Source organism: Mastigoproctus giganteus, chromosome 1, assembly GCF_048544385.1.
Source record: "Mastigoproctus giganteus isolate SK-2022 chromosome 1, ASM4854438v1, whole genome shotgun sequence".
NCBI classification, from domain to species: Eukaryota; Metazoa; Arthropoda; class Arachnida; order Uropygi; family Thelyphonidae; genus Mastigoproctus; species Mastigoproctus giganteus.
Window position 1 is genome coordinate 235,439,760 of NC_143575.1, and position 23,253 is coordinate 235,463,012.

At 35.1% G+C, this 23,253-nt stretch overlaps 1 protein-coding gene across 1 annotated transcript in view; it reads right to left on the reverse strand.

Moving 5' to 3' along the window:
* Window positions 1-1,926: 1,926 nt before the first annotated feature.
* Window positions 1,927-23,253, reverse strand: part of Ythdc1 (YTH domain containing 1) — a 163,391-nt gene continuing 142,064 nt past the window's right edge. Inside the window, exons 14-15 of the mRNA XM_090385016.1 lie at window positions 16,972-17,016; window positions 1,927-2,370 (exon numbers count right to left, since the gene is read on the reverse strand). Of these exons, the coding sequence (XP_090241142.1) occupies window positions 2,287-2,370; window positions 16,972-17,016 (129 nt within the window). The 3' untranslated portion in view covers window positions 1,927-2,286. The remainder of the gene's footprint in view (window positions 2,371-16,971; window positions 17,017-23,253) is intronic.

A 23,253-nucleotide genomic window follows, 5' to 3' on the forward strand; every position in this document is an offset into this window, starting at 1 on the left:
ACAGTGAAATTCCCTACCGGCCAAATGATATGGGGGTGCATTTCGTATCACCTGCAGTTTATAAAAGTTTCTGTGAATGCCAATGGATATCTGGCTATATTGGAAGGCAAATTGCTGCCAACCATTTATAGAGACCATTTCAACCTGCCAAGTAACTGGATTTCTCAGGACAACTCTGCTTCTTGTCATCAGGCGAAAAGTGTAATTAGGCACTCCTGCAGTTACTTTAGCTTCATTTCTACATTAGAGGTTCAACAGTAATGTGTTTACATTTGTTACAGGTGAAAAAAATGGTTGGAAGAACGGTTCATTACAACTCTTAGCTGGTCAGGAAACAGCCTGGACCTGAATCCTATAGAGAATTGTTGGCATCGTGTGGAATCTGAAGTTGCCAGGAAGAAACCAAAGACCCTTCATGAACTTCAGGAAGCCATAATTCGTGTTCGGAACCACGAACTATCAGTTATTATCTTCAGAAATTGATTTTGTCAATGCCTCGACAGTGTGTTGCTGTCATCAGGGCCAGAGGTGGTTCAACTAAATATTAGTTTGCACCTGGTGAACTTTTCATTTTGTTTTCCATTTAAAATGATAAACTAAAGCAAATTGAAGGCTTCTGATAACATTTCAGCCATAATTGTCGTGTTTACCAAAACTGTTGTATAACAGTTGCAAATGCTCATTTTGGAATGTTTTGAGAGCACCTGTCAAATATTACTTAGCGTTGCCTTAACTATTAATAAATATCTTTTGTTTATATTTCTATTTGTGGTGCTAGTCATTAATGTAACATACCATTGCAAAAAAGGGTTAGAAAATTGAAATTCCTAGGTGATGCACTTTCTTTGAATACCAGTGTATAATGATTTAGCCAAGATTGAACTTATGCCTAGACAAACAAGAAATTTGTCTGGGATCTGTGACAACTCTCAACCTGTTGCATTAATCAGATGTTCTCAAATTTAGTGTTAGAAGGTTTTCCCCCCTCCTTTATTTTTACAAAATTTTTAACTAAAAATCTAAATGTGGTGTTTTTATGAAGTGAAATTTATTCTTACAAGTGTAAAGTGTGTTTATGGTCAAATGGCACCAGGGGTTTCCCCCATCTCCACATAATTTTCATAGTGATGTGATACAACTCACTGTAAAGGCCAGAGATTTAAAAGTGTATGGATCATGTAGTGTGTAATGTCATGTACCATTGTTCTTCTGGCCACTTTGCTGCCAGACCCTTGCTGAGGCCCGACATTGCGAGCACTGCACCCCATGGAGGCAGACCAGGTACCTAGTAGTTTGAATTTTGCTCTACAGGTCCTGCTACTTAATTTCCTGAGATTTCGGTGGCTAGGACCTAAAAAAAAAAAAATTGTATTGATCGATTACATGGGGAGAACGTCGCTTGAATTGGAAAGGCCGAAATCATAATTTGGACATTTAAATTTAGATGTGTGGGGCATTTGCTTGTGTGCAGATTCTTATAGTGAGGAATAGTTATTTGCCTCTGTGCTCCATAATGAGGGCTTCCATATCACTGTACTCAGTAAATTATAGAACTTACTGTAAACCATTAATGATCTGAGCATCATTCTAAATTTTTAGGTAGAGCAATTAAGAAGTTGACAAATTCACTGCATAAAATGAATAAGAAACCTACAGCCTGATGTATCTAAGTATACAATGATTTTTATACGTGCAATGATTATGCAAATACACATCCATAAATTACTGAAAAGACATTGTGAATTCTTCACACTACATTTTAAACTGATAGCATAGTATTTTACTGTTGTATTAGGTACCAAATAACTTATGTGTAATTATTAAATATGGTCTTTCTTTTTAAAAGAAAGCACAACTCTTTAATATATATTATGTATAGCTTTTTTATTACATATAAAATGATTATGGTGATGCAGAAGACAGTACATACTTTTACTCTTACTTAACCTCGAACAGAGTCAACAGCTAGCTATACACAACATGTCATAAAAATTTGTGACTTTTTTAAACATGAATTAATACCCTACAAAGGTATCATAAAATAATATGGGAAAGGCATTAAAGGAATGTACAAATTGACAAATTAGCACTAATACCAGCTACAGCTCTGAACTTGAGACAGCCAATAGAAAAGTGCTTAGTTACACATATGCTCCTGGTTCAAAACCAGTGAATATAAAGATTACATCTCAGAAGAGATGTATACTGGAACGTACCACTGGGCTGGTAAATTTGGCTTTCCAGAACTGGTGTATTCTGCTGTAATCCTAGTTAATTATGGATACTTCACCTCCTTTCTCTGTAGCGACGATCCATACGACTAGGTGGGCGTGCTGTGCGTCTTAGAAAGTCATCTACCGAACGTTCATACTGAAAGATACCAATCACCATCAACATTTCATACAAATTAAAAATGAAAATCTTCCAAAGTTTTCTAAATTATTTATTTTATTAAGTTCTATATACCAAATACATATATTCCTATAGTTCATAGTGTTAACCTCTAGCATCCCATAATGTTGAAACAAAAATCTGTAGTTCTGAATTTTCAATCTGAACTTGAGTAATTCTAAAATCTCTCAATAATAACAAAAAACATTAATTTATCAAAAATTGCTAATGAAATAAAAAAGGTTTGCTTTTAAATCCAATAACAATCCTATAGGGAATAGTGAAGAACTCTTCGCTGGTTACATTATAATACAATATAGTGGTAAATGTTAAAGGACAAAAATATTTTATCCATTAAAAAATTAGCATGTCTTTATTTGTAGCTGATCTGTTCCGATGGATTTCATTTTAGTTTATACAAAGTAAGAATTCTGCCCTTTTTAGGTATGATAAATTCATCATTTACTTACAAAGTCTTTTCAAATTAGTAAAAAAAAAAAAAAAGTTAAAATATATCAATTTGCCACACAAACTAATTGATAACCATATACTAAGGTTATCAATTAGTTTGCACTAATTGATAAGGAACTTAAATTTTGTTCTTTCAAATGGAGTTTCAAATCTGAAACACTGATATTGACAACATATCACACTGAATAAAAGAAAGACAGTATGAATATACCCCTTAGTTGAAAACTCTGCAAGAAAAAGTTGAAAGAAACTACAGTACAATAATTTTAGAGGGTTAAAAGTGAAATAGGTTTTTTTTGGTGGGGGGCGGGGAGCAACAACAGTAATTGCTGTATTTTACATGTACATGCTTCTCCATTCACAGTAATGATACTATCCAAAACAGAGGACTATGTAAAGTTCCTGGACTGGTGTTGTTGCAATCATGGTCAAGGAGTTTGAAAATAAATGGAAGTGGTATGTTGTAGTCCAAACTTCCTCCAATGGGTGGTGGTATAGAGACTGTCCAGTAGGCTGACAGGTTTCAAGTAACAACCAATTTCACTAGTAGGGTTAACGTTCTATGTCATGATTTTGCAATGGAGCAATGACCAGATATCAAATTTTGCTTTAAAATAAGAAAATCTGCAATAGAAATGTTAAAAAGTGTTTATGGTGATGAAATGTTAAGTAGTATCAATGTTTAAATGGTAATAAATAGTTCAAAGACAGATGTGAGGATGTTAGCAATTACGAAAGAAGTGAGCATCCATCAACCTCTCAAAATGAAGACTGAGTTGCAATTATTTGGGAAATTGTAACAAGAGATCAATTGTTTGATCTGTGCAAAATTTGTGCCTCACAGATGGGCAGAAGCAACTAAGCGTGTCATCATACGAAGACTTCACCTAGGCTTGTTAAGACAATCCTAATTTCCTCAAATGTATTGTCACTGGAGATGAGTGTTGATGTTAGTATATGACCAAGTGACAAGGCTTTAGATCATGTAGTGGACTTCAAAGTCATCACCAAGGCCCAAAATGTTTTGTTTACAGAAGTCAGGATCAAGATCATGTTTTTCAACAAACAAGGTATGATTCACAAGGAATTTGTACCTGAAGGGGGGCACAGATTATTAAAGTGCATCTCTCAGGTGAGGCCACAATTTTGAGAGAAAGGCAGCTAGTTCGTGTTGCATGACAATGCTTCCACCCATTCTGCATGAAATGTGGCATTGTACAGATCAACCATCCACCCTACCCTTCTGATCTAGTACCAGCAGACTTCTTTTTTCTTAAGGTGAAAATCTGGCCTCAAAGGAAAGATTTCAGGATGTCAAGGACATAAAGAAAAACCTAACTGCCAAACTGAACATCATCTCTTTGGATACCTTTGCTGACTCCTTTCAGAAACTTTTATAACAGCGTAATGAGTGCATGCAATCAGGTGGTTATTCCTTTGAATAAAAATAAAACTTTTGAGCCCCTTCACTTCGTATTCTTTTTAATGCACTAGTCCAGCAACTTTATTGCCACACCTTGTATATAAAATCAATCTTGCAACAAAATTAAGTTGTTGTAATCCCTAATCCCAGCCAACAACACACACAGTTCACAAAATTAAAACAGCATTGATAACAGGATGTGATAACAGTATCACGAAATGAGGACTTTCTCTAACTGCTAGAGCATCGCAAGAATTATTAATTGACCAGTAATCTATCTTTCAGTGCAACTCATGCACGTGCCATTCCATTAGAGTCAGGACGACAAACAGTAAGTCAATGCATCCAATACCATCATCATTTCAGATGCAGTCAACCAGCTGCAATCTATAAGGTAGAAGAATATCATCTATGGGGAGGAGGTCCTTTTATACCTCAAAAATGCATGGAAGGATCACATCTCAGAATCACTGACTTATCAGTGATTCATTCCTGATGATGAAAAGATCCATATGGTCAATGATAAATACTTGAACTGTAGAGTAAACTAATGCTGCTCCTGCCAGATAAGGCATTACCAGCATCAGATTACAAGCTGAGCATGGATTCATTTTTGCAAGAAACAAAGCCTTCCTTGGAATTACTTTAAAATGTTTGTCACTCATTATCAAGACAGAAAAACAACTGGTTCAATGTAGTCAAAGCAAGATCTGTTCAAGGCAAAGTTATGTATAACAAATTGTTCCAATGTCATGGAAAAAATAAAGTATGTTCAGTTTCTTCATACAAACAGTTTGTGTTTGCATTACATGCTTTTGGAAGGTAAGTTTAGTATGATGTATTAAATAAACCAAAGAAGAACATTAAGTGGACTTTACAATGCGAATTATTTAATTAGCTTATTGGTATGAAAAGGACAAATTGATACAATTTGTCCTTTTCACACCAATAAATAAATTAAATGTTTCATACAGTGAAGTGCCTCTTATTAAACTTTCTTATAAAGTATTAAGCCTGTGACCTGGATACTGCTGAAAAGTGGTATCAAATGAGGTATGTATTTGATACTGAATGGAAGAGGTAGAAACAATTGTTCAGATTCACTTAATGCATGATGCACCCAGTGTCTAACTGCTCTCTATTTTGAAAATTTGTATTAAAAAGAGGGAAATTTGAACACTAGTATAAACAGGTTTTTGGCATATTTTTAAGTTTTACTGAGAATGAAAGTGTTGAGCAATATTTTTTTTGATTGATCATCATAAATATGCTTCGAAACACTGAACAAAGGTTCACTTTAGTTTAAAATTAGGGTTAAAGTTTTAAATGTCTGCTACCTGGATGAGTTCACACTGCTATAAACTGAAACAAAGACCTTAAGCAACTACTCAGCTGTGATGCATATTCAAGCAAAGTTAACAGGTAGTCTGCTCAGCTGAGATACCCGAGATCAAGTTAAGCTGATCAGTTATTGAAAGTATTGTAGTAATGTAAAATCATGGTTCATTAAAATTTATCCAGAAGATATTTACAAAAAGTCTAATTTGACACCTTTAGCAAGCAGACTTATTCCTGTGAGCTAGGAGTTAGCTCCGTTACTGTGACAAACGAACAGGTAAGTTAGACATCATGCATGAGAGCCTTTCAGGTATTCAAAGTCAATTAACCTTCATCTACTACCATGGGTCAAAAGCGATCCCAGGCAAAATTTCTTTGGTAGCTAACTGCTTAATTCCAAGATATGGCATCTCTGAACTCCACATATCCTTCCATCTTCAGGCCCTGTATCAGCTGGTCTTCAATGTTTGTCACAGCGTGCTGCCTTATCATTCAAATCTTTGTTTCAAGTCATAATTGACCCAGTAATAGTATTTACATGACCAAAATTTCTTGTGATGAATCTATTTTCAAGTGAAGTGTTTGTTCATCTGCTATTATGTGGAAGAGAAATACTACTCCGGCTTGAATGAATATATAACAAACAGTGATTACAGTGGGGCCTTGACTTACCATGACATTGACATCCGATATTCTCAGGAACCGATATACCTTCCATACAATCATTTATTTTAAGGACTGATGATATTTGCAAGTACCGATTGGCTTTCTGATATAGCTGGAATGATACATGGGTGAAAATTTTCAGACATGTGGCGCTTGGAACATCACTCGTATGTTTGTTTCAGATCTATGACGATCCATCGTACATCTGAAACTTAAAGCTCCATCAACCAGTGGCAGTGCTTTGCACTTTGAAGACTTTAAAGCCAGCAGAGGCTGGTTCAAGCACCTCAAAATAAAAATAAAAAAAAAGAAGAGTGCTTCAAAAAAAGAGCAAATATCAAAAGTGCTGAAAGGCATTCCAATGCTGATAAAAAAAAAAGCAGCTGAGACCTATAAAATTGAATTCCAAGGGTTTGTTAACCAGGAGGGTATCTTCCCCAGCAGGTTTTTAACATTGACGAAACCGGCCTCTTCTGGAAGTGAATTCCCAGGAGAATGTACATCGCTAAGGATGAGGCTACTTTACCTGGGCATAAGCCTATGAAAGATAAGCTCACTCTCCTGTTGGGTGCCAATGCCTCTTGAGATTTTAAGCCAAAGCCTTTGCTTGTGTATCACTCTAGCACCCCCCAGAGTATTTAAACAACAAAAGGTCGACAAAGGCACGATGGGAGTGTTTCGCCGCAGTAATAAGAAGGCATGGGTTACAAGATACGTCTTCAATGAATGGGAGCTTGAAGTTTTCTATCCTTCAGTGAAGAGTTATCTTGAGAAAAATAATCTTCCTGTTTAAATGCACTGCTCCTGCTGTATAATGCGCCAGCCATGATCCCAACCTTGTTCAATCTCAAGGCACAATTTGACTTTGTTCAAGTCAAATTTTTGCCACCCAACACCACTCCTCTTTTTCAACCAATGACCAGTAAGTGATTGCAAACTTCAAGAAAATCTACACCACGAAAATGTTTGCAAGTTGCTTTGCAGCGACCTCTGGGTGAAAATTCTGTCATCCCCAAATATTTTTGGCGGTCGAAATTCGACATGCTGGATTGTGTGAGGCTGATTTGTAAGTTGTCGAAATGATGTTTCCACCATGTGCTTAAATTCAGCCTTGAAAAATATCTGGCCTTTAATTATCCATAATGTTCATGGATTTGAAGATTATGGTGCTGCTTTGACAAATGATATTGTTACTCTTGGTAAATCAATGGGTCTGGAGGTTGGCAGAGAGGATGTAGAGGACCTACAAGAGTTGGAGAAAATTACGGAAAGTGACACTGGAGAGGAAGAAGAAAAAGACACCAAAAAGTGTCGGTTGGAGAGTGTCATTTCTTGTTGGGAGCATTTAAGAGAAGTGGTAAAAAACACCCTGACATTGAAAACACTGAACTCATTCAAAATGGAAAACGAAGTCATTTCTTACTTCAGGAAGCTATAAAAAAGTCATAAAAAACAGTCCACTTTGGACAGTTTCTTTGCCAGTATCAACAAAAGACTGAAAAGACACTTGATATAGTCCCACCACCACTACCACTATGCTACCATTGGTTTCATTAGCTCTGCACTTCAAGTCTAAGGTAAATGCTAATTTATTGGTTTTTTTTTTTTTTAAGTTTTTTTTAAAGCTGTTTTATGACTGTTTATTAAATAATCTTTATAAAACACTAATTTTTAATGTAAAAATTATGTATAACATGTAAGAAATACCTATTTTATGTGTTGTTGGGGAATGAGCGAATTCGAACTGCTGGTTAAAACAAGTAACGCGGACATAATAGGGCTTACAGAGACGTGGTGCCACCCGGAAATTGGGGATGATGAGTTTCAGTACGGCTTGTATAATGTATTTAGGAAGGATAGGTCAGATAGAAGGGGTGGTGGGGTAATGCTTCTTATCAGAAGCAGCCTGAGTGCGACGATAGCTTTCCCGGATTCAGACATTTCACATGCTAGTATAGAGTCTGTATGGTGTGAGATAGTTGGAAACAAAGGTATAATGCGAGTAGGAGTAATCTACAGACCAGGTGATTGTGAAGATTATGACAAAAGCCTCTACATGCAAATGGAATGGGCAAGTAAGCTTCAATGCCTTATTATGGGTGATTTCAATTTGCCTCTAATTGATTGGAGTAAATGGGAAGGAAACTCGACATGGGGAACAAAATTTTTAAATCAACTAGATGACTGTTATTTGTATCAACATGTCAGGGAAAGTACTAGAGAAAAGAATATCCTAGACCTCATCATCACACATGAATCAGATGACATAACAGGGCTGACAGTAGAGGAACCAGTAGCAGGAAGTGATCACGGAGTTCTACGGTGGATGATGACGAGAGAGGTAGCAGAAGTAAAAGGCAAAGGAATGGGTTTTAATTTCAGAAAAGGAAATTACGATGCCTTAAGGTACTACATGGCCTCTGTTAACTGGGTAGATATCGCGCTGAGAATGAATACAATTGAACTGTGGTACGCTTTTAAAACATTAATCACAGATGCCTTGAATGCGTATATAACATTAAAAAATTATACCACGAGAAGGGTTCCAAGTTGGATGAATAGTGAAGTTGCCACATTACTTGAGCAGAAAAAGGTGGCATGGAAAGGTTACAGAGCAATAAAAAGTACTGAAGCCTATAACAGCTACAAGGTGATGTGTAATAGAGCCACAGAAAAGGTTCGACAGGCAAAGGCAGTTTATGAGAAATCACTAGCAAACAGAGCAAAGAGGGGGGATAAAGAATTCTTCACATATATAAATGCCAAGAAGAGAAGGACAAACCAGATCGGACGTTTACGTAAGGGAAAGGGGATAGTAATAAATACACCAGCTGCCGTTGCAGATGAACTCAACAGTTATTTTGCATCGATATTTACAAATGAAAAGCCTTTTGTGGCAATGGGAAATTGTGGGAGCGAAGTTAAAAAATATGTAATTAATGATATTGAAATTTCGCAAGATTATTTAATGAAAAAACTTTTGAGCCTACGGGCCAGTAAGGCTCCTGGAGTTGATGGAATATACCCTATAATCTTGGGAGGCGGCAAGCGAGTGCATTGAACCATTGAGGCTAATTATGCGAGCATCACTAGACTCTGGGGAGATTCCCTTGGATTGGAAAAGTGCAAATGTATCTCCCATACATAAGGGTGGCTCTAAAAGTGAAGTTGGAAATTATCGACCTGTCAGTCTGACTTCAGTAGTAGGGAAAATCATGGAGGCAATGATCAAGGGTGGAATTCAGGATCATTTGGATCAAATAGAAATTCTCAAGGATACTCAGTATGGTTTTGTAAAGGGAAAATCATGTTTAACAAATCTGGTTCGCTATTTCGAAAGGGTCACTCACGAGCTGGATTTAGGGAAAAATTTCGATATTGTTTATTTAGATTTCAGCAAAGCTTTTGACTCAGTCCCACATGAGCGGTTGCTTTATAAGCTGGAACAGGTTGGAATCACTGGGAAAATCCTTAGATGGATAGAAGGATGGCTTCAGGGCAGGAGGCAGAGGGTTGTGATAAATGGCTATTCCTCAGATTGGGTTGATGTAAGAAGTGGGGTTCCCCAAGGATCAGTATTAGGACCACTGTTGTTTTTAATTTTCATAAACGACATTGATGAAGGGATAGAGGGCGTAATGTCTAAATTTGCAGATGACGTTAAAATTGGTAGAGTAGTTAATGATCACTGTCAAGCTGAGCCTCTTCAGAGAGACCTAGATAGACTTCAAGAATGGTCAGAAAAATGGCAGCTGTGCTTTAATCCAACAAAGTGTAAGGTATTACACCTGGGAAACAGTAATCCCAAAAAAACTTATTCTCTTGGTGGAGTTCAACTAAACCCAGTACTGGAGGAAAGGGACTTGGGTGTTACGATACGGTCAGACATGAAATTCTCTGAGCATTGTAAACAGGTTGCAAGGAAGGCCCATGGTGTCCTATCGATGATCTATCGAACCTTTGCAAGTAGAGATAGGGACGTGATAATCCCATTATATAAGGCTTATGTTAGACCACACTTGGAATACTGTGTTCAAGTATGGAGACCGCACCTAAAGAAAGACATTGAGCTTCTTGAAAGGGTGCAAAGAAGGGTAACTCGCCTGGTGAGATCGGCAAAAGGGCGTCCTTATGAAGAAAGACTTCGAATATGTGGGTTGCAGAGTTTGGAAACTAGACATCTTAGAGGAGATTTGATTGAGGTGTTTAAGGCTCTGAGGGGCATCAGTAAAATGAATGAGGACGAAATTTTCAAGATTATAAATGATGCTAGAACTAGGGGACATAAATTCAAGTTATGGGGGGAAATGTTTAGATTGGACTGCAGGAAGTTTTATTTTAGCCAGCGAGTTATAAATTACTGGAATAAGTTGCCTTCATGGGTGGTAGAGGCCGACAGTTTGGGGAAATTCAAAGGTCATCTGGATAGTACTTTCAGGTTAGGGAAGCGCATAGGATGATAGGTTTAATTTCCTTTTTATTTATATTTTATTTATATATATATATATTTTATTTATTAATTATTATTATTTAGTTATTTATTTTATTTATTTATTTATTTTTTTTGTTTTTATCATTGTTTTGTTCGGATTTTTTTTTTTTTTTTTTTGGCTGGTGCAGCATAAGCCATAGGCTTTCTTGCACCATGCGGCCGTTACTAATACTAATACTAATGAATTACAGGAAATCAATGAACAAAGCTTACAATATTTTCAACATACAATGGGTTTTGTGGAACAAATTACCATCGGATGTTGGGGCCCCACTGTATAGTGACTTTGAATCAATTCATATAGATCACTAGTGGCTCAGAATGATGTAGACAATTTATCAGACACCAAAAATGAAGTAAGAGAGAGAGAGAGAGCCAACATCACTATTACAGGGGAAATAGGTTCAAATGGTCACATAATGCTCCTTCAACCTCAAGAACTCAATCAGACCATATCATTACATAAAGCAGCCAACAAGAACAAATGAGCCTAGTTTTTAGTATTGATATTAGTGAAAAGGTTTTAGAGTACACAAATGGAAAAAAAAAATTAAAATACTGAGGTATCCGTAAAGTATAAAAGTAGAATTACATTTAGAGATCACGTTTCCGAGCTCAAAGATTTCTTGACCTTGTTATTTTTATGTGGAATATACCAATAAAATCATGAGGATATTGACTCCCTTTTTTCCACAGATGAACTTGGGAGGCCAATATAAGCATTTCCTTTTTCTCCTTTCAGTTCTCCACTTTGATGATACTACCAGAGAAGAAAGAAAAGCTGCAGGTAATAAATTAGCAGTCATATCAGATACATTCCAATCTCTTATCAATAACAATCAAGCTAAGTCTGCTCAGAATTTGTGACAATGGATGAAATGCTAGTCAGTTTTCATGGTGTGTCTTTTGCATATATACGAAAAGCAATCCTCAAAGGTATGGAATAAAACGTTTCTGTTATGCAAAAACAGATTGTTAAATGCTTATTGTTTATACTGGGAAGGCAAAACACCAACCCAATCTACAAAAACTTTCATAACCTTACGGTTTTATCTCTGACTGACTGAGTTGCTAATACCATTCATAACATAGCTGGTGACAACTGGTTCTCATCAATGGAGCTAGTTGATGAGCTGAAGAAAAAAAGGACTCATATTTGTGGGCATGTTAAAAAAAAAACAACAAAAGAGAAATACCAATGAATTTCTACCTAAAAAAACTAAGAAGGGGACTCACAGTTTGGTTTTACACATGATAAAAATGCTTGTGTCATTTGGGCCAAAAAAATAAACAGAAGTGTCATTTTGATTTCATTTATGTACCGTGCAAAAAAAAAAAAAAAAAAAAAAAAGTGTTCGACCAAATAAAAAACCAGAAATAATTTACTTTTTTGATGCAACCAAAGGTGGTTCTGACACAACAGACAAGAAGTGTGCTTGCTATGCAACTGGAAGGCAAAGTCAAAGATGGCCACTGACATTTTTTTTAAAAAAATTTTTTTATTGAATATATCTGTAGTTAACAACCACATTATTTGGAGAAATGCAAACCATAATCAGAAAATGAGATATTTCGAATTCATAAAAAAAATCTTGCAAAGTCATTAATTCTGAATCACTCCAAGGACGGACCATGATTGCAAATCTTCGAAGTGATCTAGGGCCAATTGTCTACAAAATTGCTGGAATTGATAACCACGAACAGTTACCATCTACCAGCTCAACAAACAAAAAAGATGTTACTTATGTGATCTAAAATGTGAATGAAAACATTCCACTACCTTAATATATGCTCAAAAAATACTTGCAAGGAGCATCTGAAAAGGCTGTGTAATGATGCAGCAGCCATTAAATGTAAGTATATTTTCAAACAGGTATATCTTGAAAGGGATATTTTGATCATTTTCTGGTGATTCTGCATAGAACATAGACTAAATGGACATACAGTAGGTTCTCGCTGTAATGTGGTTCCCTTTACGTTGATTCGCTATAATGCTGTTCTTATATTATAACTTATAACTCACTATAATGCTCTTTTACCAGCGTACAGGCACCTCCGTAGAGAGGTGGGCAGGAGCAGCAGTGCATAACACATGCTTCTTGATTAGACCGGGGTTCAAGCACGTGACCACCAAATACGGAGGATGCGGAAAGGTCAGGGAATAACCACCGCATATCCCGGAGCAATATGGCCTTAGTTGCTAATGCTCCTAAAAACCAAATAACAAACAAACAAACCAGCGTACAAATTGAATTTTTGGCATGTTTAAACCCAAAAACATTTCATCTGATGTAATAGATAGCTTGATAATGAATAGCAAAATGCCATTAAAATGTTTCCCACTCCGACTTGAGAAATTTTCCCAAGCTCAGTGAAATTTGCTCCCATGCTGATTGAATTGCCATACAGTGACTTGTTATGTTTGATTTGAAAGTTCCAAGATCAACAGTTTCAAAATTATCAAGTATATTGCTTGTAATATTTGCATTATATACATTTTTCTGGAGGCTACTCATCACTCAGTACAGTGTTAGACATTGTCCGTAGTGGACAGTTTACTTGAACATTGTATCATAATTAATGCAGTGCAGTTACATTTTCAAAAAGTTAATAATGGCGGATAAGAATGAAAAAGCAACAGTGTCTGAACGCAGTATGAAAGTTACAAAGGTAAGAAAAAGACTGAATTTGAAAGTTAAATTAGACGTTTTGAAGCGAATTGATTCTGATCAAGAACAAGTGGATGTGTGCAATAATTTAGGACTGGCAGGTAAGAGTTCAACTGTAAGAACAATTATAAAAAATAAAGAATTAATTTTAGCAGTGGGAAAGACAGCTGTTCCACTAAAAGCAACTAAATTGGATAGGGCTAGGATGGCTATTATGATTGAAATGGAGAGACTTCTAATTTTATTGAAGATAATATCCAATACAGATTGTATTGGATATTATCACGACGAATTTTAAATATATATAAAAAATAGATTGGTCAAAATCTAAATATTACTATTATGCACTTCACTGCATACACTAGTTAAAAATCCATTGAACTACGTAACTATTCTTTTCGCCACGCAGGCACTAAGCTTGTCTAATGAAAATTCACACAGTTATGTGATGGAAAGCATAGTGTATGTGTAGTGTGAAAAAGAGCAAAATGTATCATTTTCATCAAGAGTGGGAACTAGAATGCTTTTTTTGTAATGATAAAAGAAAAATGCTGTTGTTTGATTTGCAATGCTTCCGTGGCTATACGCAAAAAAAGGAAATTTAGAAAGGCACCTCAACGCACTGATTAGCAGTATTTTTGCATATAAATATCAATTTTTGGCAATGGCTAAGGATCTCAAAGGGAAAAAAAATCAAATGATTTTGCAAATATGCAAGATCAATTGCAAAAATATCCTGTTTTTGAATTTAATAGTGAGAAATATGTTTCCAAAATTTAGAAAGTTGTGGATGATTCAGTGATTTTAAAACAATTGAAGACATTGTCAATATATTTCTTATCCATTTAATGTCAACTTAGATACAAAACAAATTGCAAAAAAAGTCGCTGAGATTTTTCAAATGGAGAAAATATTACTTGAAAATGAAATTATATTACATTGCGAAACGATATCTTCCTAAAAGCCAGATCATCAGAAGAAGACTTTTGAAAATATGTTTGCCGAGAAAAGTACCGAAATGTAAAAAAATGCAGTGAACTTTTAAATTCCTGTTTTGGTTCCACGTATCTGTATGAATCGCCTTTTCGTATTTGAAACAAACAAAGATGAAGAAGTGCTCTACTCTTATGGACTTGCATACAGAAGATTTTTACAGTTGGCCTTATCACGGTATATCCCCGATTTTGAAAGCTTGGCGGATGACATGAAGACACAAACTCAGCATAAATTAAAATTTTAAATACGTATGAATTTAAAATAAGAATTCTGAATTGTATTTAAATTTTAAAATTTATAAACATTTTTTAATATGTATTGATTAAATTTTTTAACCATGTGCAATGAAATTCTTTAGATGGTAGATCGCGGCACATTTTGAAGAAAAAAAGTAGCTCACCTCAACAAAAAAAAAAAAAAAAAAAAAAAAAGTGAAACCGTTTAAAGCTAGTAAGGGCTCGTTTGATAGATTTAAAATCCAGGGAGAATCTGCAAGTGCAGATCAAGGAGCCAAAACTTTCAAAAAAGATCTTGTTAAAATTATTGAAGAGGGCTGTTATACTTCTCAAGTTTTTAACATAGATGAAACAGGACTTTTTTTTTAGAAACAAATGCCTAAAAGAAGTTTCATATCGAAAAAAGAAAAAAACATGCCAGGCTTCAAAGCGGCGAAGAATCGGTTGACATTGTTGGGTGGTAACGCTGCGGGGGATTTTAAATTAAAATCCCTTTTAGTTTACCAGGAAGAGGGCCAAAGTACAACCCAAAACACGAAAACCCCGACAACTCAGGGCCATCAGATTAATAAATTCATTATTTTAATTGGCATTTTAAGTTTAATTTTGATATGTAATGTAGTTAGTTACCACATAATTATATATACGTTGTAATGCAGAATATTTTATATGTACAAATTTTTGAATATTGAATATTTTGACTGACATTTGTGCGTCTTTTCACTACCGTTTACTACTGATTACGAAAATATCCTATGGCATAGACCACAAATCACAGATATGTTACCTTATGGGAATACGATGATCACTCAGTGCTGATTCACTTAGCGCTCTGTTTTTCCGGAACGAATTATCAGCGTTAAAAGTGGGTGTCACTTGTACTGTGGAAATTTCCGAAGCAAGAGAAGTGAAATTTTTATTATATGATCATTTTTTTTGATGCTACTAGTCTTGTGAAACTAATAAAAATTTTTACACTTTGTTTTTATAATTAAAACCACTTAGTAGTAGTTACATATACCTAAAAACATGGCAGTAGCTGAAGGTGGTTAAATCTGCATTATCTCAGAGACCATGCAAAAAAAAAATCCTTACTGCAGCTACTATTCAACACCAGTTAAGAGAATCAATGGAGAGTTGAGTTTTAACATCATCAAGTCGGAGCAAATACCCATTGTAATACTAGAACAAATAGTAAAATTCACCATGGAACATTTGTAATCAACATATCATTGCACACTACAGAAATAGAGTTGGTTATATCAGGCAACCATTTGATTTCCAAAATCAAGGAAATTATGGATCCACAGCAACTTCAGATCAAGCTGGTTGAGTGATCAGGTGGAGCGATCAAGTGATCAATCAAAAAGGAATGTGTTTTGATATACCATTTTGGAATTTAAGATATTTAGAATACTGCACTTAGTATTCAAAATACCCTAGTTTGTTCACCTCAACTGGTAACTTGTATATAGCAAGATGTATAATGATATTTTGTAGTATGTTTGTATATAATGTTACTCAATATAATTTGAAGTATGTAAATTTAATAAGTGCTATAGTTGGCTGGGAATTTAACACATTGATAACTTTAGTCAAGTGCACCAATTGCATGGGTGGGAATTGTACACAGTGACAACTCTGTCACCAATTCCCATTGGTTACCATTCATTTATGCATACAGAAGTGTGTGTGTGTGTGTGTGTGTGTGTGTGTTCAGACTGGTTTACACATTGAGGGCTGAAAAGAGCAGAATAACTCATGAGTGGGTGAGAACTATCATCCCCTGCTTAAGACTGGCTAACTACAGCTCAAAATGGAGAGTCCTTTAAACAATTCCTTTAACCTCTGGCAGGATTTGAACCCAGGCCTCTGTTTAAGTAATAAATCCACTATAACATTAGAGGACACTGCAGTGTGTAATATGTTTTTGTGTTTAAATTTATTTTAATTTGAATGAAAACAGAACTGTGATTCCTTCTAGCAACAGTGTGCCAAAATATATTTTATTTTGGCTGCTTGATGTATGGCAACACTTTCAGCCCTAAAAATAATAAATATAAATAGAATGCTCTTCTGATATTAACTGTACAGAAAATTAAAAGTACCAACATCTTAAATATCCTCTTCTGCTTTATTTGCAAATAAAGTTCCATAAAAATCTGTAAAAGTTTTAAATATGTATCTTTCATATTTTTACATCATTACATGGAATAAAAATTTATAATTACAGCATGTTAACTGTTATAGGTGTCATTAGGAAAGAAATACTAATGTAACAATAGTTACCTTTGTCCTCCAGAGAGCTGGTTTAAACTGTCCTCCACTTAATACCTAAAAATCAAGTAAACTCTTACAATGCAAAAAAAAAAAAAAAAAAAAAAACACATTTTAATTAATATATCAGGTGTCACCAGAGTCCCAACACCCACTTAGAGAGTTATTGTGGCAAAATGCACAATGGCGCCTCCATAGCCAGGTGGGAAGGAGCAGCAGTGCGTAACACACGCTTTTTGATTAGGCCGGGGTTCGATCCCGTCACCACCAAATACGGAGGATGCAGAAAGGTCAGAGAATGACCACTGCATATTCCCAGAGCAATATGGCCTTAGATGCTAATGCTCCTAAAAACCAAATAACAAACAACAACAAACAAAACGCACAATGAATAACATAAAAAAAATAAAAAAAACTTAAACTTTTGCTAATCAGATAGTGAACAGAACATTGTGTGCACACTTAGCCTGTAACAGAGCATCAGTGCAGTGCACCAATAATGCTACAAATTGGAAAAATATGGTCATGTATTATTCAAAATCATAATGGCGCAATTGTTCACCACTGGCAAAAGTCATGAAAATAGAATCAGAATTCATCTCTCTTCATCTCATGTTAAATCATCACAGTAGGATCTGAGAATGCTATAACAGACAGATAGCAACCCGGTGAAACTCAATATTTCACTAGTTCACACTTAACATGATGCTATCATACTATATTTACCCAAAACTAAGAAGAATCTTATTGCAACTAACTTAGTTCAGGAAAAAATTTAAGATCAACAAAGCTTAAAATAATCCTTGATTGTAGCTCAATAATGGTCGAGACAAATTAAAGATGCAGATTGTTCTCCCTGACTGCATTTCATTACAACTTACATATTTTTTTGGTGATTATGAATTTCAGTGAGTCAGTAACAGACAGCACCACTCAAGGTCATTGGGCAGCCATTTTTTTTTACTTGTACTCAAATCATCCTGGATGCTAATCACTCTAAAATTGTTTGCTCTTGTTATCACAGCTATTAAAAGTGGTTAATGCAATATATATATAGTGTTTTATGTAAACTTTCTACATTATTTTTATGGTAAGTGGTCCAAAATTTTATTCTTCTAGCAGTAACTTTTTAGTTACTGCTAGAAGTAACTAAAACTTCTTACTTTTTAGCAGTAATTTTTTTTTAAAAAAATTCGAATTAGGCTTTTTATCTATCTGTTTTTTAACTGTTGGACCCAAAACAAGGTAACTGTATATACAGGTCCAGACAGTACTTCAAATAGAGTCAAAGAATGGCAGAATGGTTTATAAATTTTCGGAATAAACTCTAGAGTGCTTTAAAATCCACAAAATAAAACGTGGGACAATTTTAAATCTCTTGAAGAGAGGCAGAATAGAAATCCACCTTACTTCAAACAATAAGTTAAAGGACTTTATATGTGTGATATGGATATGGCCACAGGCTTGAGTATAGTTTGATTTACTACTAAGCTTTGACTTAATATTTGATCAATTTCTGTTTCTAATAGAGATTACATTCTTTACAGAGCACAACTAATTCCTTTTATATGGCACTTCTTAATACTTTTATATAATTATAGGCCCTTAGAATAAACTTGGAATGACTTTGCAATTAACTCACATTCTGCCATTTTACAATTGGTTTCCCAAATGGATTCCTTAGCTTTGCCAAAAAGCATAATCCCTGCATTTGGGGAGGGAATCTGTATATATTATATTGTTCATCTACAAATGAAATGTATCTGTAAGCAACAGAAAGATCTGATGTGGAATAAAACATATACTATGTTTCAGATAACTATTTCTGTAAGATATAACGAAGAGGGTACCCATTTTATTTAACTCCATAATATTCATTCATTTCTCTTTTCTTTCACTTTATTTTATTTCTTACAATGCATTTTTGGCTCTAACTATGGTACAGTACATGTACAATAATATCTCTCTCCCCCCATCCCTCAAATTGCATGCCTCAAATTCTAGGGACATCCTATTTCATTAAAAAAAAGAACGTATTGATAAATGGTGAGAGATTACCATTATTATCCTATTTTTTCAGATTTCGGCAGAAACTTAATTCTTGAGTTTATCTCATGGGAACAATACTGGTTGTTTTAAAAAAAAAAAACATGCTTTGATTTTAATGAATAATACAGTAATGGCCATATAGTGCAAGAAAGCTGCAGGCTTTTGCTCCACTGTATGCACTTGTCTCCTCCCACAGGCTGGTGGGGGGAGACAAGTATATAAGAAAATACAAATTATCTGCTTCACTCCTCACATAGATATAATAAAATAAAACCCTCTCACAGTTTTGGGTAAATATAGTATACATCAGTGTAATTAACCTTATGTTATCCACTAGTTATTGGCAAAATGCCATACACCTCTGTTAATACTAAATATTTTTGAAAAAAATAAAAATAAAACAAGCATTATTGCCACATTTCTGAGAATGCCACTTTAATTGTTAACAGAAATTTTACTTAGATGAACTGCTTCATATGGCCAAAAGCTAATGCTCAATTAACATTAAAATTGACAACTAATACAAAAACCAATCACCTGGCATAACAATTAGATGACTGATAATGAAAAAGTTAGAAAAAAAAATTTTTTTTTTGATAGATAACTTCATCAAATACAGGGTGATTACTGAATATAAATTACATTCTCTATGAGGAAATGTCATGCATGTAATTTTTCGAAGTGCTGATGATAAATAATAGTGAGAGTTTCTGACTATAAGAATTCAATTCAATCCAATTTAACTGAAAACTGAAGTAGTCGGAAAATGTATGGTACCTATATTAGAATCATCTGTCATAAAATGAACTAAGAACTTCCAACAAATTTACCAAATAAATGAAGTAACAATAATAGAAAATCAGTTTGGGGAGAAGAGTATATTTCCTAAATAACTAGCAATGAAAATAATGGAAATTACAGTGCTGATGCTATAATTAATAAATAATTAGAGAAATCCAGCCCAATGATAATACTGCAAAAAAGGGGGTATATAAAATGTAATCATTCTACAACAATGATTTAATTTTGTTATATCTGGCGAATAATAACAGCCCTCTAAATAAGTGTCACCACTCTGCAGACATTTGGTATATTCATAAAAGTATATTCATGGTAATAAAAAATGGACTGTAATGATCCTGCGAAAGTGATTACAAAGAATCTGAACAATGTTTAAGTACAATACAATAAAGCAATAAATTAATGATGTCTATATAAATTAATTCATTAACAAAATATGAAAGTGATCCAATGATCTATATTTAACATAAAATAAAGAAAATACTGCATTTATGCACACAGGTGCAAAGAAATTATTAAGTGAAAAGTACTAATTATAATGTGCAGAACAGAAAATGACATCAATACTTTATTTACTATTATAGTAAATTTGAATTCCGCAACAGAAATTCTGCAGTACTTTCGTGTGGCAGCACATTTTCTTACATAAAATACGATGCCAGAAATTTCAGCAACTTTGTATCTGCCTAAACAGCAACAGCAAAAACTTTCCTGAGCATCACATTTTAAACTTTATGTTGCTTGCTTCAAAATTTACATGATCCATAGTTTCAGTGAAAGCATCTGTGCAAAATCCTAGTATCCTGAACCCTTAAAGTTGCTATCAGTAAATTAACAATGCACTATGTAGTGGCCAGAAAAGTCCTGGATTGTGTTGTGAGCTACTAGCAGGAATGGAGTTTGGCTTCTTTTTTTTTTTTTACTGATATTTTAAATATTTTTATTTGTTGCTGGAAACTTTACCGAGGTGAGTGACCTGCTATAACTGTCACAATGGCAACACTGGCTCGCTGCTACCAGAAAACTACATATATTCTCTCAAATGTGCACATTACTGCCAAAAGTTTATAACATATTCAATAATCCAGAGAGGGCTATGTCCCAATGTGCTGCCAGATTTAAGAGGAGCTATGATCTATTTCCATATACTGTGCAATACATACCTAAGTTTCGATTTTACTGTGTAGGTATGCACTGTTAAGTTGAAAAGTGCTATTATATAAGTATCCTACACAATTAACAATGTCCATTCTTAGTGAGAATAAGCAGGAATTGCTTATTCTCACTAAGAATGGGCACTAAAAATATAGCAGGAATTGCTAAATTTTGTGCATTTTAATTTCATAGAAAAACCAGAATCTATTAGGCCAATACTCTTCAGATTTTAGGGACTACTTTCAGCTGTAATAATGTAATAAAGATGTTCTCATTGTCACATTATTATTATTATTAATTTTAAATGGGACATGGTTTCAATACAATGGTTTCAAGAATATGCAAAAAATGTGTTTGTTGCATCATCTCTCATTTCCAAATCATTGCTTCCAAATTCAAGATATCAACAATCTGAAATTTTAATACAGCAGGCCCCCGTTATAACGCGGTTCGCTTTACGCTGATTCGCTATAACGCTGTTCTTATATTATAACCCGTATCTGACTATAACGCTGTCACAGATCACTATAACGCTCTTTTACAGATTACATTTTTGACATATTTAACGAAATCGTTTCATTTGATGGAGTCGATAGCTTGAAAATGAATAGCAAAACAGCATTAAAACGTTTCCCACGCCGACTTGAGAAATTTTCCCACGCTCAGTTAAATTTTCTCACACGCTAATTTAATTGCAGTACAGTGACTTGTTATGTCACTGTACAGGGAATGTCACTATGCAGGGAATAACTTTGATATTATATACTTGGATCTTAGAAAGGCTTTTGATACTGTTGCACATGGAAGACTGCTGCACAAATTGGAGCAGTGTGGCATTGGAGGCAAGTTGCTGCTATGGATAAAGGGGTGGTTGAGGGGGAGAAGACAGAGAGTGGTAATCAATGGACACTGCTCATCGTGGACTAATGTTATTAGTGGAGTCCCTCAGGGTTCAGTATTGGGGCCTTTATTGTTTTCTGTATTTATAAATGATATTGATGATGGTATATCAGGCTTAATGTCCAAGTTTGCAGACGATACGAAGGTTGGCAGGGTTGTCAAGGACACTACTGACACTATGCTGCTGCAACAGGATTTGGAAAGGTTGAGCAGATGGGCTTCGAGGTGGCAAATGAAGTTTAACATTGACAAATGTAAAGTACTACATATGGGAAACAGCAACCCCAGAGCAACGTATCAACTCTGTGGTACTACACTGACAGTGGTAGAGAATGAAAGGGACCTGGGGGTGGTGGTGCAGGCAGATATGAAGTTCTCTGAGCAGTGCAGACGAGCTGCAAGAGTAGCTCATGGTGTATTGTCAATGATATATAGGAATTTTTCTAGCAGGGATAAGGAGGTGATTATTCCCTTGTATAAGGCAATGGTCAGGCCACACCTAGAGTACTGTATACAGGCCTGGAGGCCTCATTTCAGGAAGGATGTAGAGCTGCTGGAACGAGTACAGAGAAGGGCAACTAGATTGGTGAATGGGACAAAGGGGTTCTCTTACGAAGAAAGGCTTAAGTTTTGCAAATTACAGTGTCTGGAAACTAGGCACCAGCGGGGTGATCTGATAGAGGTGTACAAAGCCTTGAATGGTTTGAGCATGCTCAATGCTGATGGGATTCTTCCTCTAGCTCAGAAAAATCACCTGAGAGGGCATAAATTCAAATTGAGGAAAGACAGATGTAGGATAGATGTGCGGAAATTTGCCTTTAGCCAGCGGGTGGTTGGTGGGTGGAACAGACTTCCATCCCTTGTCGTGGAAGTTGATAGCCTAAATAAGTTTAAGGCTCAGCTGGACAGGTATTTCGAACGAACAGAGGGGTGAAGTGGAAGTGGTTATTTTTATTTATTTATGTTACTTTTTTTTTTTTTTTTTTTTTTTTTTTTGGCTGATGCTGCATAAGCTTGCTTTCTTGCATCAAATGCCTCTACTAATGCTAATGCTAATGCTAATGTAGTTCCGAGATCAACATTTTAAAAAATGATCAAATATATTGCTTGTAATATTTGCGTTATATGCATTTATACGAAGTCTAGTCATCACTCAGTACAGTATTAGACATCGTGCGTAACGAACAGTTTACTTGAACATTGTATCATAATTAATTCAAACAACGCAGTTACATTTTCGAAGAGCTAATAATGACCGATAGGAATGAAAAAGCAACAACGTCTGGGCGCAGTACGAAGACTATAAATGTAAGAAAAAGACTGAATTTGAAAATTAAATTAGACGTTTAGAAGCGAATCGATTCCGGTCAAAGACAAGCGGATGTGTGC